We start from the raw sequence: 18,284 nt of genomic DNA, 5'->3' as shown, positions 1-18,284 counted from the left end.
TTACTCCAGAGCTGAGAGTGACCCCCTCCCTTTGCTAAAACCCCAGCTCCCACCTCTGGCAGAGGCAGCAAGTCCTCCACCTCCACCTCCATGGCACCAGGAATCTCAGGACCATCACCACTGGGACTGGCATCCAGGTGCTGTGGGATCCCGGTTGGGGTCTGGCCCCCCCTGGCTTTCTTCTTCTTTCTCATGAGCCTGGACAATCTGGGCCCCTGTGGGGCCTGGGGAGGCTCAGGTTCAGCTCTCCCTTCCGATACTTCCATGGACACAGCAACCAGCAGGCGGCCGCGGAACCAAATGCCTTGGCCAAGGCCTTCATTGAGACTTTGAAGACCATCCCGGAGTCCCCCACTGGGGGGAGAGCCATAGAGAGGCACCCATGCCGGGCCGAAAGTGGGGTTAAACCCCGCTGTGGGGGACAAGAACAGCGTTTTGGAGGGAAGCACGGGGCAGATGGGTACTAGGTCAGTCTATGCAGCATACTCTTATCTCCTGCAAGTCCAAGGGGCAGGGAGTCGGATTGGGCTTTGGCAGCTCTGAGAGGGAAGTCTGAGAACAGCTGCGGACCGACAGCTACGGACCAAAACCCGAGAGCACATCTAATCTACCCCAGCTCCCAAAGGCCCTTGGGACAAACAACCCGTAGCTCTACTGCAGAAGCCCGAGTCCTGGGGGTGGAGTCACGATTGGGGCGGAGCTATAGGTGATCCCGTGAGGGGCGGGGTGAACGCAAGATGTGAGTGGGTTTATTTTCTCTGCGTGCAAATCTTCAGGGAGAGCACAGCTGGCGCGGCTACTGGATATGCGGCCGTCCGTAGAATTTTGTCAACAGAGGCAAACCGAGAGTGGGGTTTGTAGTCTGGGGACGACAGGTGAGGCCCCGAAGGGCGGGGACGGCTTGGTGCTGGGTGGAGGGGCGGAGCGGGATAGCAGGGCTGGAGTTTGCGGCCAGGGGAGGGACCCAGGGCGGGCAGGACCAGGCGGAGGCAGCAAGCGCTGGCCGCAGGCGCTCACCCGCGCGGCCCGGGTGTGAGATCTGCCTCAGGTCTAGCACGTGCGTGGCGACGGCCATATCGACCAAGGGTGCGTCGTCCCGCAGCTGCAGACGGAGGCCGCGCGTCAGCGGCGGGAAGAGCTCCACGAAGCTCAGCTGCTCGTTCCACTCGGGCGCCGCCGCCTCGCCGCGCACAGACGTCTCGCCCTGGGGGCCGCGGCGGAGTGGGGTCAGCACGGCACCGGGGCCCGCGCCTCGGCCGAGTGGGGACGGGAGGGACTTACCTGCTGCCCCAGGAAGGACACGCGCACGTAGGGGTCCATGAGGACGCGCTGGTCCTGCAGGGCGCGGGCCAGACTGCCTAGCAGCCCCGGGCGCAGCGCGGGCAGCCCCTCGGCCCGGTACACGCGCACGCGCAGCCGTGCCCACGGCCTCGCGGCCGGCACCCCGCGTGGCAGGAGCAGGTTCCTAAGGGAGTGGGGCGCTGAGGCCGCGGAACGCCGCGGTGTCGGGCTTCACCACCCCCGCTACGGCGTCCCGGAGGCCACGCCCGGTCTTATTCTTACCCCCACCCTCACCCCAGCTCACTTCTCGATGTCCGAACTGTGACCTGGGCCCGGGGCTGGTAGCGGAGGAGGCAGATCCCCGCGCGCCCGCACGGACAAAGTGACTTTGACGAAGCCTTTGGTCCCAGCGCGGGTGTCCCGAGGGTCGTGCAGCGGAGCCCATTTCTGGTAGAAGTGGCCATCTGGGGGCGGAGGGGCGGAGGGGCGGAGGGACGGAGGGGTAGGCCACGGGTCAGAGGAGACCGGCGGGCTGCACTGACCCGCATTCGTGTCGGACTCGGTAGGGAGGAGAGGCAGTACATGGAAGTCCACCTTCCCAAGAGGCTTCTCTCTCCGAAGTTAGTATCTAGGGATCAGTGCCCGGAGGGTCAGTTCCCCTTGGTGCAGATGAGTCTAAAGCAGGAGAGGGTTCGCTACCTGGCTGGTCGAAGATAATGCCCAGGTCCATCCTGAAGGTGCCTATCTGGGAGGCCATAAAGGGGAGGGCCTGCGAATGGAAAGCCTGGGGGAAAATGGTGTTAGTTTTGGAGCTTCGGTATCCTCCGTTCTCTGGCGGAAACCCCTCATCCCTACCCGCCTTACCGTGATCTCCAGCAGCAAGTCTTGGAGGTGAAGCCGGGTCTCATGAAATTCGAACAAGAAGTACTAGGTTGAAGTGGGGAAACAAGAGAGGCGAAAGAACATTGGTAATATGCGAAGGGTTCACGCCAGCTGGCCCCTGCCTCTTGCAAAAAGAACGCTCTCCTTCCCCTGCTGGCGCCTCTTTGTACCCTCTCCTTCATCAAGCCCCTCTTGACCGCAGGCACTTGCTCAGTTCCACCTAGGCCACGTCCCCTCTGCGGACTGGGTACATGCTGGGTCTTTCCCATTCTCTTGTCAAGCCCCATTCTTCCTTGGTGGCACACACCTCGTTGTAGAAGGGGCAATTAGTCCCGCGTTGCGTGGCGGTCACTCGGCGCTGCTCCCCCACACGCACTGCCACATAGGGGTTAATGTTGACTCCAACCAGCTTCTGGGCCTCCAGCACTGTAACCCCTACCTGAAGGGTGCAGAAGGAGGAGAAAAGGAAGCCATCCCTGCCAAGTAAGGAGGAGGGCAGGGGAACCACGTGTGTGGAGAGTGGGTGGTATTCACCAACGGCTAGGGTCTAGAGGAGGAGTGGTACCTGGAAGTCCTGAGCTCTGGACATCTGGAAAGGATCCCCTCGAGCCAGGCCCCGGGTGCGACTGCCAGAAGTACAAGGTCAGCTCTCACTTCACTTCCTCTCCCCTATCACCTACGTACTTTTGCTCAGTGCTAGGGATAAGATCTCCTCTCTTCTGGATTCTGAATCCTTCCAGTCTGTCTTGCATCCATCTCAACCCTACACCCAGAATGTGACTCATTCCTGGAGCCCTGAAACCATTCATTCATTCAACAAAGATTTGTTGGGCACCTACTATGTACCAACAAACACTATTCTAGGTCCTGGGACACTGCAGTGAACAAAAGAGACAAAATTCCCTACCCTCCTCAAGCTTTCGTCCCCTACATGGGCTCCAGAAGCTCTATGTGTGCCAGTGTAACTGTGTGTGTGAATGTGGCAGTGTCTATGCCTTAACTCTAGGACATCTACTCACCCATACCCTGGGGCTGTTTGTGAGTGTGGATGAGCATGGGCCTACATGAATAAGTGCCTAAGGTTGACACACTGGTGGGTATGGGAGCAGGTGTGGGTACAAGTTACCTCCTGAGGTGGCTGAACACAACTCCAGAAAGCTCCACATCAGGCTCATCCTCCAGATCCAGCTCCAGCTCCAGCTCACCATCTTCATTGTCCTGCTGAGCTAGGCCTCGAACTAGCCTGTGGCCCAATGCCACTGCCTGCCGCTCCAGCCGGGCCTCCCCAGGCCTGATAGGAAAGGCCTTCAAGGGACATGTCTGGAACCTGTCCCTCCTCTCTGGGCACCCTTGATTTCCCTGACCCTAGGACTGACCTCTGACCCTTAGGCTGACCCCACTATTTCCAGGACTGACCCCTAATCTGGGATCCCTAATTCCGGAATTGACCCCTGATTCTAGGACTGACTTCTCACCCTGGAATTGATCCAATACTGATCCCAGACGGTGGGACTGACCCTTTATCACTGACTCCTAAATCCCAACCAAGACTGACTTGGTAACCCCAGACCATCCCCACATACTTACTCCAGCTCCTGGAAGCCCACGTTGGGGATGATCAGCTCTGAGCTAGAAGGAGGATAAATGAAAGGAGTGAGGGGCCAGGCTTGACTACAGAGCTGCAACCCAGGCAGCACAGGGCCAAGGGTCACCACATCCAGCAGATCCAGAGAGGAATTAGGTACCACTTCTGCCTTCCCAAGGCCTACCTGGGCTGGGACAATCAGGCCTTGCTTAGATTGCAGGGGGCAAGAGGTGGGGTACCTGTCCCGGATGGATGCTCCAAAGTCCTCCTCTGCCCAGGCTCCAGCTGCACCCTCTGGGGGCTGATACTTCAGGTCAAGTTCCACCTGGATCTGAAAACAGACACACAATGTGCCCTAGAGCCCCCTGAACTGTCTCGGGCTAAGAGAAGTCCAAGGACAATGCCTTTTACTCCACCTATAAACAGAGACCCTCCTGGCCTGCATCCGTGGTGACTTTGTGGTTCCTCTCTGGTCATTAATAATATTGACTAACTACAACCTATGAAAAACTTAGCATGAGCATGTTACCTCTTGAAGAGGCCAAACATGACTCTAAAATTCTCTCGTTGCTCTTGGAAATTCATTACTGTGGCCCTCATAGCTCTGCATGGTCTGACTCCTGCCAACCTTTCCAGTCCTATCTAATATGGGGTCTGCTCCTGCCCTGCACCCCAGTTATGCTCTCTCAGAGCACTGGGATTTTGCATATGCCAGTTCTTCTGCCTGAAACCTTCTCCCCTCCCACTTAGTTAACTCCTGTCATCCTTCCATTCCAAGTTCAACCAGTACTTCCTCAGGGAATTTTTGCTGACCCCCATATAGGTTACATCCCTTGGTTATACCCTTTCCCAGGGTCCTACCAGCTCTTTTGTAACACACATCTGTGACAATTTTGCATTTATTTGTGTGAATATTTGTTTAATATTTGCCTCTCTCTTTAGATACAGAACTCTAAGAGGGCAAATCCTTATCTGGTTTTGCTCACCACTCAATCCTTATTGCCCAGCACAACACACACGGCACAGCTTATAATCAGAGCTCAACAAACAACAGACTGATTGAAAAGTTCAACATTTCCTATGACTCCATATAAGGTAAATGAGGAAACAGTTTGGTGAAGCTAAATAACTTGTTCAGGTTATCAGTAGGGAAATGGTGGATCTGAGATTTGAACCCAGGTCCATTCCTACCAGGTTAGATGACCCTCCATGAAACACCAGGAAAATTCAGTCAGATTCATCTCTGCCTCCCACAAGAACTGAGTCTGTACCGGGTAGGGAGCAGCACAGAATGGCTCTTGGCCCATGTGGGACTAAGGCAGGGGCTACAATGAAAGAAGCCCTGGCTGGGAGGCCTTGTTACCACTCCTGTCTGGATCTGGGTTTTCCTCTCTGAAAAATGGAACTCTCTTATCTAGAAGGACACTCAGGCTTGAGGGTGGCAGGCTGAGGACTGGTGAGACTCACCGGGGATACCTGCAGATTCTCATCCACTAGGGCCTCCCGTAGCACCAAATGCCCAGTACGCTGTAGCTGCTGCAGGGAGATCACCAGGGTCCCCAGAGACCTGGGGATGTGACATGGGGGTAAAAGAATGACCCAGGGAAATATCCCCTCTTACCATGTCCAGCCCCACCTGCATCCTTGGCTTCCCCAGGCCTACTCACCTGGGGCTGAACACACGGCTGCAGTTAACCACCTGCACAGACAGACATTCTGCAGCCAGCGGAGCCCCGTAGTGTGGCCAGTGGAACAGCTGGAGATAAGAGGAATCTTGTGACACACAATGCTGGACTTACCCTGACCCCCAATCCAGAGCCTATCCTAGCCAGGAGATAGGATCCAACCCTCCAAAGTTGGAGCTAACTTGATGACCAATGTCCCAAACCTGGAACAACCCCTCCCCCCACACAGGATTGACTGCAAACTAGGGCTGATCTGAGGGTAACTACCAATCAAGAACTAATCCCCCCAGTCTTGTCTTTTCAAGCCTGAGAGACTAACTCCACTTCCTGAGAACACAGCCCCCCAAAACCAGGAATATGCCCCCCAACTCATCTGAGGAGGGACTTACATGAGCACAGATCAATGTCTCCCTATCCAGGACCCAACCCCACTCACCTCACCAATATCTGCTTCTTGACCACAGTGAATTTTCCTTGTTTTCTGGGTGAAGCCTGCTCAGAATCAAAACTAGTCAGTTATCAGCCCCTTCCCACAAATCACACACATACACACCCAGCACAAGGTCCAGTCCCCCTGGGCTGGGCTTACCCATGGAGAAAGGTAGTAGATGGAGGGGAAAGAGGCAGAAAAATGGGCTAGAGGAGAGAAGAGACAGACTGGAGAGATGCCTAGGCACTGGATTGGGGGGCCTAAGGAGGAGGAATGGGAGCACCCCAGTTGCAAAAATCCTTAGAGCACCCCTACAAGCCTCACCCCGGAAGCTGAGCCTCACTTGTCGGTCATGGCTGCCTGGCAGCCCCGTCAGTCGCCGCACACGCACGATCAGAGCCATTGTCCCCGGGCCACTGGCTCTCCCTCTGCCCGTCTGCCCTCCTGCCAACCTGCCTGTTCACCTGAATCACCTCTGACTCACTGGACTCACCCAGCAAGTTCAGCAATCCCTGCCCTTTAGTCAAACACACAGGCAGGCTTGGGGGGTCATGGGTGAAGAGAGAGCTGAAGGACTGAGAGAAGGAGGTAAGGTCGCTGTGGTCTGCTCTGTCCTCCCTGCCTCTTCCAGCTTCAGCCTCCACCCTGCATCCACCCTTGTGAAGTGGGAGCTGGGATAGGGTGGGGATGGAGCCAAGGGGAAAGACAGGACCCTAGTTTGTCCCCACTAGCCAATGAGGCCTCAAGGGCACGGGTCTCATGGTGCTCCTTTTTCATCTCTCTGTCCTCAATGCCAAGCTCAGGGTCTGGTGCATGGTAGACCCTCAAAAAACTTTTTAAATAAATGGGCGGATTGATAAATGAATCCCCGAGCCCCCAGCATTAGTACTACAGGCATTCAACACATTTGAAATAATGAGTGGTTGAATGTGTGTCCCTAGCTTGCACATAGCAGGTATTCAAAACACTTCCTAACCAGAAAACAGAGGTCCTTAACTTGGGGTCTTACATAGATAGGCTGCAGGGAGTCTGCAAACTCTTGAACTTGCCTATAAAATATTGAGTAATTGTGCATGCTGCACATTAAGCTCCTCCCATATCCTTAAACAGATGCGCAGTATTTTTACTGAATGAAGGAATGAATGTATCTGGTAGTTTGAACCCATGTGTGATTGTAACTATGTGTTGAGTGTGTATCCTGGCCATCTATTTAGTTATTCTATTTAATGACACCTCCTATATGTAGGACTTGTGCTATGCTACCCTGTGGGGGAAGGGGTGCAGCCACAGCGGTGAATTGGACATGTTCTCTGTCTTCCAGTAGCTTCATGGACTCCAACATCAAACAAGGCCTAGAAAGACTGTAATTCCCATCAGAACAGGAAAGGGTCAGGACTCAGGAGCTCAAGAAGAGGGAGGCCAGAGGTGCTTAAAATGGGCTTTGAGGGGGCACCTGTCTGGCTCAGTCAGTACAGCATACGACTCTTGATCCAGGGTGATGAGTTCAAGCCCCATACTGAGCATGGAGCCTACTTTAAAAAAGAAATAATAAAAGAAATAAAATGGACTTTAAGGACAGGAGTTGAGCAGAGACGGACATCCAGGCAGTGGGAGGGAATGCAGGGTGTGTTTTGGGACCTGTGATCTGTCATTTTGACCTGTGTACGAGGAATGTATTAGGTGGCAGCAGACATAAAATTTAGACCATCAGAGGAGCTAGGTCTTGCTTTGTGGCCTTAAGCCAGACATGATGCCTCCTTGTGCTTCAGCTTCTTCAACTCAATAGTGGGGTTGGAAAGCCTTGTTCTGTGTCCCAGGTGTAGGCTGCTCAATTGAGTTTTGAGGTCTATAAAACACCAGACAAACAGGCATAGGTTGTTCTGTTTCTAAGCAAGGTCCAGGTTAGACCTCAAGATTCCAGATGTTGGGGGAGGGCTTCCCCTCCTCCGCTGATGTATGGGGGCACTGAGATCCAAAGGAAGCCAAAAGGGGGACCAGAATTCTTAGTTCACAGTGCCCTGGCCTTTCCCTCCCTTTACCCCTGAACTCTGTGACATCTAATCAAGCAAGGTATTGAAGCCACCCCTTCTGGAAACTAATGCAGGCACCTCCCCTTCTGGGCAGGAACACAACCTGGCAAGTTCTCGCTCCCCCTCCACCCCCCCCCCCAAGAACTGACACTTCACTTCCTAACATTCCAAAGAAGATGGGATGTGGCAGAAAGAGTACTAGGCTCTAGGGCAGGATTTTGGAATTCTAATCTCTATTATGCACTGTGTGGTCTCCGGAAAGTCCTTTCCCCTTTCTGGACCTATTTGCCTAGCTATGTAATGTGCATATGCACTGCATTACTTTCCCTCCCTCCTTCCTTCCTTCCTTCCTTCCTTCCTTCCTTCCTTCCTTCCTCTCTCTTTATTTCTGCATTGCTTTTCAAAGTGTGGTCCTTAATGAGGATCACACATGTGGTTGTTAAAAATGCACATTCCTGCACCCACTCAAGAAATGCTAAAGTAGATTCTTAAATTGTACCTGGAAATCTGAATTTCTATTCTGTTGCAGGAGTTCTGGGAACTCTGGTCTCCTGTTTGTGACTTTCTGTGATTCCTCATTGCATTTTCAGTATCTCAGATGGTTGGTTTGAGTGTGGGTATGGTGTTTGGTGCATACTGAATGAAGTCTTAGCCCACAGACCTTTGGTGAATATGGGTCTGGGAGAGGGAACCACGGATCCTAAGGTCAGAGTTTCCTAGCCTGATGACAAGGATGAAAAGAGGGGCCTGAAGGGTTTGCAGAGCAAAAGAAACTGAGTATTTTCTTAGATGTGCCCTGGGTGACATTCATTCATTAGGCCTATCTAGGTCCTGGGTATACACTAGTGAACAAAACAAAAATACCTGCCTTCATAAATTTTTATGTTCTAGTGGGTGTGATAGGCAATGAAGAAATATAGAAGTAAAATATATAGCATGTTGGTGATATGAGCTGAGGAGAAAAAGCAGGAAGGGGGATAGAAATTCTTTCACACCAAGTGCAGAAGATAGGAAGTTCTGGGAAGTGATGTGATGTCATCACTTGCTTTAACATGGGAAAGAATGAGACTGCCAGGCTCCCAGGGACGTCACGACTAGCTCTGTGACGCATCGTCAGGGAGTTCCGTAGAGATCACGGGCTCCTTTATGACGTCAGCAGCCGGGCCCAGATAACAGAGGAGGTTAGATCCCGCCGGGGGGCCCGCCGGCTGCACGCAGGGTCCGTGAGGTCTCCGCGGCGCACATTGGCTGAAGGAGGGCCGAGAGCCTTGGCAGCTGCGGCGGCGACTTTGGTGTCCGTGACAGGGTGCCCCGGGGTCAGGATGCGGCGGAGCCCCCGCCCGGGCTCGGCGGCGTCCCCGCATAAGCGCACGCCCAACTTCTACAGCGACAACAGCAACAGCTCAGTGAGCGTCACCTCGGGGGACAGCAGCGGGCACCGGTCAGCTGGGCCGGGGCCCGGGGAGCCCGAGGGCAGAAGAGCCCGGGGCTCGAGCTGCGGTGAGCCCGTCTTGAGCGCAAGAGTGCCCGGAGGAACCACATGCTCTGGAAGCCCTCGGCAGAAGCCTGCGCCTCGGAGCCACAAAGGGCCGACCGCCTGTGGCGCGGCAACCGTGAGGGGCGGGGCCTCGGGTGCGGGCGGGGTCGAACCCGGGAGAGCTGAGGGAGGGGGAAGGGCATAAGGGGCGGGGCTTGGAACGGAATGGGGATAAATATCTGGGCACCTCCTAAGGGGCGGGGCCTATGGGGTGAAGAGGGGAGACACCAAATAAAATTTCCCTAAGGGGCGGGATCTAGGTGTGATGGACGGTCCTGGGAAGGGGCGGGGAAAGTTTTGATTGGACAACACAGAAAGCGCGGCCTTGGTGCTAACATAAGTGGCTACCAGAGAAATGGGGCAGCACCAACACTCGTCTGGGGGCGGGGCCTCCGTTTGGCCGGGGGACCGATGTCTTGACCGAGCATCCCAGAGGGGCGGGCTCAGAGTGCTGAACACACCTGGGGTGTGCATGCAGTGGGACCAATGCCGGTTGGGGGGTGCTGCCCCGCTTCTGGGCTGGGGAACCTGCGGCCTGGTCCCGCGGAAAGAGTGGACCTGCCTTGCGCAAGGCCCCAATGGCGCCTTTGGGCTCCCGCAGAACCGGCTGGCTCTCCCGTAGTCTCTGAGGAGCAGTTCGACCTTCTCCCGACCCTGGATCTGAGGCAGGAGATGCCTCCACCGCGCGTGTCCAAGAGCTTCTTGAGTACGGGCCAGATCAGCCCGGAAACCCTCTGACCTTCCAGCTCCCCTCTCTGAACTCCGGTTCTCATTTCTGAGACCCTGTTCGTTTTGAGTCCTTGGCCCATGTCAGTCTCCAGCCCCTTCCCTGAGCCCGATCCACCTTCTCTGAGCCTGAACTCATTCTCCGTGCCCCCATCTAATGCTCCTAGCCCACTCCCCTCTTCCTGAGCCTCTTCTGAACCTCGAACCCCACACTTACCGAGCCCTTCTTCACCTCTTCCCCCTCTGAGGCCCCTCTCCTCTCCCCAGGCCTGCTGCTTCGGGTGCTGAGCGTGTTGTTGTCCCTGATAGGAGACGTGCTGGTCATTGTGTACAGGTCAGAGGGAGGGAATGGGGAGCTCCAGGGACTGCTTTTTGGAGGGGATAGGGAGCAGAGCCGGGCCAGCAAAAGCTTGACCCTGACTCAGATCTGGCTGTTGAGTCTGACTCAGATCTGGCTGAGTCCTGTCGGCGGGAGCTGGGTCTAGTATCTTGGCATGGGGGCTGTGGGGTTCACGAGGGTCTGGGTCCTCAGCTTCCCTCCGGTTCTTCAGGGAGGTCTGTTCCATCCGCTTCCTGCTCACGGCCCTGTCACTGCTGAGCCTCTTTCTGGCAGGTGAGGGGGTGGCGAATCCCCTGGGGCCCCCGCCCTGGATGTTTTGGAGTCAAACCCGGCACATTTTCTCCTGTATCCCTCAGCACCCTGAGCACCTTCAACTGCTCACGGTCCCCTTCAGAGCCCCCTCAAGGCTTTTCTCTCCTCACTGTCCCTTTATGCCAAGGAAACCCTCTCCCTTGGCTCCCCCTGAGACTACCCCTCTTTCCCCAGCACTCTGGTGGGGGCTGCTGTATCTGGTCCCTCCTTTGGAGAATGTGAGTCAGGGCGTCTGTATCCTAGGGTGGGTGCGTGGCAGGGTGCGTGAACCTGGAGGTTTTGTGGGTCCCCTGGCCTGGTGGGAGAGGGACAAGTGCTGGAGGGTCTAATCCTAAGGAAGGGCTGGATATAGACAGATCCCTGAGGGATTGTGCCCAGAGGCGGCTGGGGGTCTCTGAGAGGTCCTGGCAGGTCGGGGGTGGGGACAGTCCTCAAAAAGAAGGCCCTTTGAGTCCGGCTGCTCCCAGGCTGAAGTGGGAGAAGGGAGTGGGTGGGACTGAGCTGTGCTGTCTTTTGTGCCTCCCTCCCTCCATAGGAACCTAAGGAGATGCTGACTCTAAGGTGAAAGTGGGCACTGGGGTGGGGAATTAGGGGACTCAAAGGTGCCTCTGTGCGGGGCCTTACGGGAAGCGCCCAGGGGGACCGGGAGCCAACCCCACCCGTGCCGACCTCCCGCCTGCAGCGAGTACCACGAGCGCGTGCGCTCCCAGGGGCAGCAGCTGCAGCAGCTCCAGGCCCAGCTCGATAAACTACACAAGGAGGTGTCCAGCGTTCGCGCAGCCAACAGCGAGGTGAGCCCCGCAGCCCGCGGCTGTCCAGCGCACCGCCCCGTGTCTCGGCCCGCCGCTCAGTCCACCTCGGAAGCCCCCTGCGGAGCGCCGCTCCCTGGGTCGCGAGCCGTAAACCCCGCCCCGGAGTCCCTACTTCGGAGTTTCTCCCAGGACCCACAAAGTCTATAGCAGAGAACCTAGCCCCAGAACTTTGCCTCCCTGTAAACCTGCCCGCTAGCTCCGTCCCTCCAGGCCCTGCCCTCCCTCTTTTCAGAGAGTGGCCAAGCTCGTATTCCAGAGGTTGAATGAAGACTTTGTGAGGAAACCTGACTATGCGCTGAGCTCTGTGGGTAAGACCCAGAGACACTGCGAGACTGAGACTCAGAGACGGGAAGAGACGGAGAACTTGACACAGACCTACGCACATGACCGGTCCGAAGAGACCGACCTCAGAGACCCTGCCCCAGCTGTGGGTCAGGCCTGGGAGCCTGAATGATTGCTTCTCCCTGCTCCAGGGGCCTCCATCGACCTAGAGAAGACATCACACGACTATGAGGATGCGAACACTGCCTACTTCTGGAATCGCTTCAGCTTCTGGAACTACGCTCGGCCGCCAACAGTTATCCTGGAGGTGGGCCTGGAATTTGGATCCCGGAACGGGGCAAGGGACGGGTTGCTGGGGAAAGGACTCAACAGCTCGCTGGAGGTGGGACCCGGCTGAGCTGAGGGCGTGGTGATGGGCGGGCCCCTGCCTGAGGGAGGATGGGCCCGGCTGGAGGCGGGGCCTGGCGGTGCGAGGGACTGGGACACCGGACAGGATCTGGCTGCGTATAGACCCGGGTGGAGGACTGGGCGGGGCCGATGGAAGGGTTGAGCTGAGGGCGGGGCCTATCAGAACCAATGCCCAGGCTGGGAAGGGTCGCAGTCGCTCGGTCCGTGGGTTCTGAAGATCTACCTGCTCGCCTGCAGCCAGATGTGTTCCCTGGGAATTGCTGGGCTTTTGAGGGAGACCAGGGTCAGGTGGTGATCCGGCTACCGGGTCGCGTGCAACTGAGCGACATCACCCTGCAGCACCCACCGCCCAGTGTGGCACACACCGGGGGAGCCAACAGCGCCCCCCGCGACTTCGCAGTCTATGTGAGTGAGGCTAGGGCTACGGGAGGTGGGGCGGATTTTGCCTAGTAAGCACCAGTCATGAAAATTGGTGTCACTGAGTCTTCGCTTGCTCATCTACATAATGGAGATACTACCACTCGCCTCTCAGGCCTACAGGTTATAAATAATTATAACCATATCCAAACTTTAGTTATGGCTTTATTGAGCCCTTATTCTGTACTGAGTACTTTACATGGATCATCTTGCACCCACTCAACAACCTATGAAGTGCCCTCATCTCCCCCATCACTGATGAGAAAAGTAATGATCAGAAAGGCAATCTTATTTGCCAAGGTCACACAGCTAACAATTGGCCAGACTAAACTTTGCAACCTGGTTTCTTGGAGCCCACATTCCACACTACACTATCCTAAAACCAAAAAATAGAGAGAGTGCAGCTATTGCACACCATAGTAGGTCCTCAATAAAGTTGCTTTCTCCCTCTTCCACCTGTGCCTCACTGTCCCCCCCCCCCCCCCCCCGCTCACTCTTCACCTACCAGGGCCTCCAGGTTGATGATGAGACTGAAGTTTTCTTGGGGAAATTCACCTTCGATGTGGAGAAATCAGAGATTCAGACTTTCCACCTACAGGTGTGTGTCTCTGGGGGTGAGGGTGTTAAAGGAATAGGACAGTGAGGGAAGATTGGGGAGGAAGGCAGCCCTTGGGACAGCAGGCCTTGGCATGATCCATTTGTCTCCCCAGAATGACCCCCCAACTGCCTTTCCCAAGGTGAAGATCCAGATTCTAAGCAACTGGGGCCACCCCCGTTTCACATGCTTGTATCGAGTCCGAGCCCATGGCATGCGAACTTCAGAGGGAGCAGGGGACAGTGCCACGGGGGAACCCCATTAAACATGCTGATTGTTGGAGTAGAGTGCAGGTCTGTGCTGAAATAAGCTGGAATCATACTGAGGTGTTTCTTGGGGGAAATCTGGTTGCCTTTGGCCTATTAGTTGGGGGAGTCTACTTTCCAATGAGCCCTCTTATTGGAGAAGTTCAGATCAATACAGTAGCAGCAGCTCATGTTTATGGAGTGCTTACCACATGCAAGAGATGGTGCTCTGGATATTTTACACATCGTCTAACTAATCCTCACAACCGTGGAAGGGGAAACCACTCGGGTCAGGGAATGCTCAAGAACATACAGTTAGTGAGGAACAGTGGCACAGGATTCAAATCTACCTTCCTCCAGAGGCCACCCTCTTTAACTCAGAGCTGCCAGTCAGCCTGAAGCCATGTTTGTACAGCTCAATTCCTACCCCCAACCTCTGGGAAAGTCCCCTCAACTCCTGCCAGGTGCAGGTGGAGAGGTTAACTACTTTTTTTAGGTTAACACTCAAAAACTAAGGAGACCTGAGAACCTCTAGGAAGCATCTGAGAGTAGATGCAGGCCTGGTACCCCTACTCAGGTTGTCTTTACTGCTAGGCACAGGCAGTCTAGTGTTCAATCTGTCCCTGCCCTCAGGGAGCCCGGTAGGGGAGAGTGCTCCAGGAAACAGGACAATTCATTTATTGATTCAAGAATTCTTTATACTAGGAGTCCAATCAGAATTGGAAGAATAAAAGATGGGAGGAGACAGTCTTCAAAAGATTAATGAGTTATGCTTGGCTAGATTAAAAAAGGGGGACCAGCATGAGCAAAGGAACATGCAACACCTTGGTTGTTAAGATCCTTCCCAGTGTGTTCATGTTTTGGAAGAATATACACACAGACTATGAACACTGGTTACACCTCTAGGTGTAATGCATGTGGAATGCATGCAAGTGGAATGCATGAGTATGTGTGAGGGTGAAGCACATATCCATTTGTTTAACGTTTATTTTTTGAGACAGAGAGAGACAGAGCATGAACAGGGGAGGGGCAGAGAGAGAGGGAGACACAGAATCTGAAGCAGGCTCCAGGCTCTGAGCTGTCAGCACAGAGCCCGACGTGGGGCTCGAACTCACGGACCGCGAGATCATGACCTAAGCCGAAGTTGGCTGCTTAACCGACTGAGCCACCCAGGCACCCCATATATCCATTTGTTTAAATTTTCAGGGTATTAAAAATTTTATTTATTTTGAGAGGGAGACAGCACACTTGGGAGGGGCAGAGGGAGAAGGAGAGGGAAAGAGAGAGGGAGAGGGAGAGAGGGAGAGAAAGAGAGAGAGGCGGGGGAGAGAAAGGGAAAGAGAGAGAATTCCAGGCAGGCTCCACATGGTCAGCCTGAAGCCCCACATGGGGTGAACTCATGAACCGTGAGATCACCACCTGAGCCGAAATCAAGAGTCAGCGCCCCTCAGGGTATTTGTTACTTTTGTAATTTAAATTACTCTGAGTGCTCTCAAAGCCTAAGGTTAGAAATATGGACTAATACAGCTTTTCTGGAGCGCATTTTGACAATAGGAACCAAAAGCCTTAAAATTTTTTTTTTAATTTTTTTTTAACGTTTATTTATTTTTGAGACAGAGAGAGACAGACCATGAACAGGGAAGGGGCAGAGAGAGAGGGAGACACAGAATCTGAAACAGGCTCCAGGCTCTGAGCTGTCAGCACAGAGCCCGACGTGGGGCTTGAACTCACGGACCGTGAGATCATGACCTGAGCCGAAGTCTGACGCTTAACCGACCAAGCCACCCAGGCGCCCCTTAAAATTTTTTATATGCTTTAATCACCATTTCTAAGAATGGAGCCAAAGGATACATCAATGTAATTGAAGATAATACTTTTAAGGATATTTATCACACTGTTGTTTATAAAGACAAAACCAAACAGTATGTAAGAAGATAAATTATGCTACAAAAATAATATGAAGCCAACAGAAATGTTAGTATTTAAGGGAATGTGTAATGTCATGGAAAGTTATTAATGATAGATATATGGATAATTTCCTAAAAAGCAAGCTAGACTGGTATACATAATTAACTTCCATATCAAAAGAGTTCTACAGATTAACAGATACTACGCATGAAAAGGCAATAACTTGGGAGGAAGTATTTTCAACATGGATGAGAATAAGGGCTAGAACAACAGCAAAAACCTATAAACAGGCTATTCAGAAGAAATGTAACCATAAACACATGAATGACATCTAGCCTTCAAAATTAAATAGATCCAAGCTAAAAATGACAATTTTTTTTTTTTTGCCTGTCAGATTAACAGAAAAGGGGTAAAAAAATAAAAAAAATAAAAAAAACCTGTTATGGAGAGCATTTTACAATATCTATTAAAATTTTAAATATTCTTATCCTTTGATCTAGCATTTCTACTTCCAGGAACCAATCCTTCAGAAATATTGCTGCACAGATAACTGTACAAGGATATTCATTACAGCACTTTGTAGCAGAACAAAATCGGATGGGACCCAAATCTCAATAATGGACTGGCTAAATAAGCTACAATACGCTCATACACAGAATACATAGGCATTAAAAAGAATAAGGTCACCAAAAGTTCTAATGGGCAAGACACCCAATATAACAAAAACAAGGTACAAAGAGTATGTATAATATCCTACTTAGAAAAAAAATGTCAGACTTAGGAAACACATGAACCTTCACCTCTCATTATCTATTTTTATATTTCAAATAATTTTGTAGTAACTAGCATACATTTTAAAGCATGTTAAAATAGTATACACAATATGATCCCATTTTTGTAAAATAAAAAACATGTATACATTATAAATCTGCATTATGGACTAAAAAATCTGTACCAAATACTTTATTGGCACATTGGAGTTTAGATGATAATATTTTTTGTGTATTTTTTCTCTTACAATGAATACACATATTAATTTTCTAGTAAGAAAAAAATAGCTATTAAAAATTTCAGGCTTGTGGCCTATCTTTAGGATTAGAACCACCACTGCTCTCTCCTGCAGGAAGTCTAGCATGATCCATGCACCATCATAAAACTCCTCCGTCCCCTCGCACTTTCCACCTTGTCTTCGTTCCCAGCTCAGCTCTGTCCTAAGGCAGTGCAGGCTGGGTGTTTGGCTTACACTTGATCCTTGTATTTTTTAAAAACAGAGTCAGTGTCTCTACACATCTAGCCAGGAGTATCCAATTTCTTTGATTGGGGCTATGCTGTCAGAGGTATCCTTCATTCAATAACTCCTAAGGTGGACAAACTGAGGCTCAGGAGAAATAAACATGGTTAACAGCAGATTTCCACTTAAAAACACAGAGTGGTGCCAAAGCAGTGATCTTCATTGATTTTTATTGAATAAAGGACTCCAGGGGCAAGCAGGAGAGATCAAAAGCAACAATAGCAGGAACAAATATAAAAATATAAAATGTAAAGTGCAAGCACTGGGGAATGTGTGCAGGGTTGAGTTGTGTCCTTGGGGGACACAAGGCTGAGGACTAGCCACAGCCTACCCCCTAAAGGAATCTAGGTCTGAGCGGCCTGTGCAGGGCCCTTGGCTGGGGGTGGAAGTGGCTTGAATGGGGCCCAACCTTGGGCCTTGAAGTAGGAGACCAGTTGTATAGGTACCTCTGCGAGCACAGTCTGTGCCAGTGCCTCCCGAGGGGCCTGCCAGGAGAAGAAGGGCAAGGTCAGTGGTGGCCCCCTAAAAGCATCCCATAGTTTACATTTCATAGCAAAGAAAGGATACAAATCCCAACACCCAAACTTGCCCAGACTTAGATGAAAGGGTAAGTATCCCCACTCAGACAGAGGTGGAGGGGTAAGCTCCCAGATCTGATCTGCCCCCAGACTTGCCCCACTCACATTCTGGAAGCGACGGTAGGGCACAAACTGCACTATATCACGGGCAGCTGCCTCCCCGGAGCGCGTATGCAGGGGTCCACCATCAGCATCCAGCTGCTCCATGGCCTCAAAGTCAGCACCACCCACACCCACGATGATCACTGACATGGGAAGGTGTGAGGCACGCACCACAGCCTCACGTGTAGCCTCCACATCTGTCACAGCACCGTCGGTCAGCAGCAGCAGCACAAAGTATTGCTGGGGATAAGCCCATTCATAAACTGAGGCAGACCCTCCAAACACCCCAGCTACACATCCCCACATTGACAAGAAGTCCCTTGTTACGTAGTCCTAAAGGGAGCCCTTGACCAAGACTGCCCACCACTACCTCTACCTCTCATGATCCTCACCGAGGCAGTCCTCTGATGTGCAGCCTGGGTTGCAAACCTGGCCACATGGTTGATAATGGGTGCAAAGTTGGTGGGGCCATAGAGGCGAACTTGGGGCAGGGCTTGGCGATAGGCATCCACAATGCCCTGGATGCCTAGAAAAGGAGGGCAAAAAAAAACCACACTAAAATACTGAGCCTCTTCAGGGTTGAGTCAGTCCTGACATCACCCCATCCTGGCCAAGGAGATTTGAGAACCTGGGTGCATTTCGTTTGGTCACCCCTATAACCCAAGGTACTTAACCTTATCCTACAGATGGAAAAATTAAGACCAAAGAGAAGAATAGCACTTGCCCTAAATCACAACTTGAGTTAACACTAATTAAGGAGTCTCATAAACAAATCTAGGACAGTTGAGCATCAGATTACAACCCACTTAATAATGAATTATAATCTAATTACTAAAAT

The 18,284-nt window shown here is 52.6% G+C and overlaps 3 protein-coding genes across 9 annotated transcripts in view; 1 reads left to right on the top strand and 2 right to left on the bottom strand.

The window, feature by feature from the left end:
• LOC124503533 (fer-1-like protein 4) overlaps positions 1–6,266 on the bottom strand; it is a 33,516-nt gene extending 27,250 nt beyond the window's left edge. Inside the window, exons 1-15 of the mRNA XM_047068636.1 lie at positions 6,188–6,266; positions 5,870–5,925; positions 5,416–5,504; positions 5,216–5,315; positions 3,988–4,079; positions 3,751–3,792; positions 3,290–3,454; positions 2,729–2,789; positions 2,471–2,602; positions 2,146–2,208; positions 1,981–2,065; positions 1,586–1,745; positions 1,282–1,465; positions 1,018–1,204; positions 54–412 (exon numbers count right to left, since the gene is read on the bottom strand). Coding sequence (XP_046924592.1) covers positions 54–412; positions 1,018–1,204; positions 1,282–1,465; positions 1,586–1,745; positions 1,981–2,065; positions 2,146–2,208; positions 2,471–2,602; positions 2,729–2,789; positions 3,290–3,454; positions 3,751–3,792; positions 3,988–4,079; positions 5,216–5,315; positions 5,416–5,504; positions 5,870–5,925; positions 6,188–6,266 — 1,854 coding nt within the window. The remainder of the gene's footprint in view (positions 1–53; positions 413–1,017; positions 1,205–1,281; positions 1,466–1,585; positions 1,746–1,980; positions 2,066–2,145; positions 2,209–2,470; positions 2,603–2,728; positions 2,790–3,289; positions 3,455–3,750; positions 3,793–3,987; positions 4,080–5,215; positions 5,316–5,415; positions 5,505–5,869; positions 5,926–6,187) is intronic.
• A 2,949-nt stretch (positions 6,267–9,215) lies between these two features.
• Positions 9,216–13,650, top strand: SPAG4 (sperm associated antigen 4). Its single transcript, XM_047068973.1, has 12 exons — positions 9,216–9,525; positions 10,032–10,136; positions 10,424–10,490; positions 10,708–10,769; positions 10,983–11,026; positions 11,344–11,369; positions 11,491–11,599; positions 11,853–11,928; positions 12,094–12,209; positions 12,548–12,715; positions 13,236–13,325; positions 13,438–13,650. Exons 1-12 carry the CDS (start codon positions 9,216–9,218, stop codon positions 13,585–13,587), a joined length of 1,323 nt encoding a protein of 440 aa, XP_046924929.1. The 3' UTR covers positions 13,588–13,650.
• Positions 13,651–16,919: 3,269 nt separating this feature from the next.
• LOC124504054 (RNA-binding protein 12) overlaps positions 16,920–18,284 on the bottom strand; it is a 34,927-nt gene continuing 33,562 nt past the window's right edge. For all 7 annotated transcript variants that reach the window (XM_047069345.1, XM_047069346.1, XM_047069341.1 and 4 more), the window contains 3 exons: positions 17,839–17,972; positions 17,450–17,686; positions 16,920–17,251 (listed from right to left, as the gene is read on the bottom strand). In XM_047069345.1, coding sequence (XP_046925301.1) covers positions 17,111–17,251; positions 17,450–17,686; positions 17,839–17,972 — 512 coding nt within the window. In that variant the 3' untranslated portion in view covers positions 16,920–17,110. The remainder of the gene's footprint in view (positions 17,252–17,449; positions 17,687–17,838; positions 17,973–18,284) is intronic.

The sequence above is a fragment of the Lynx rufus genome, unplaced genomic scaffold, assembly GCF_022079265.1.
Source record: "Lynx rufus isolate CCGP_SWC_20201006 ecotype Redwood Valley unplaced genomic scaffold, mLynRuf1.p SCAF_8, whole genome shotgun sequence".
In the NCBI taxonomy this organism is placed as follows: Eukaryota; Metazoa; Chordata; class Mammalia; order Carnivora; family Felidae; genus Lynx; species Lynx rufus.
This window is presented reverse-complemented; position numbering and strand designations above follow the sequence as displayed.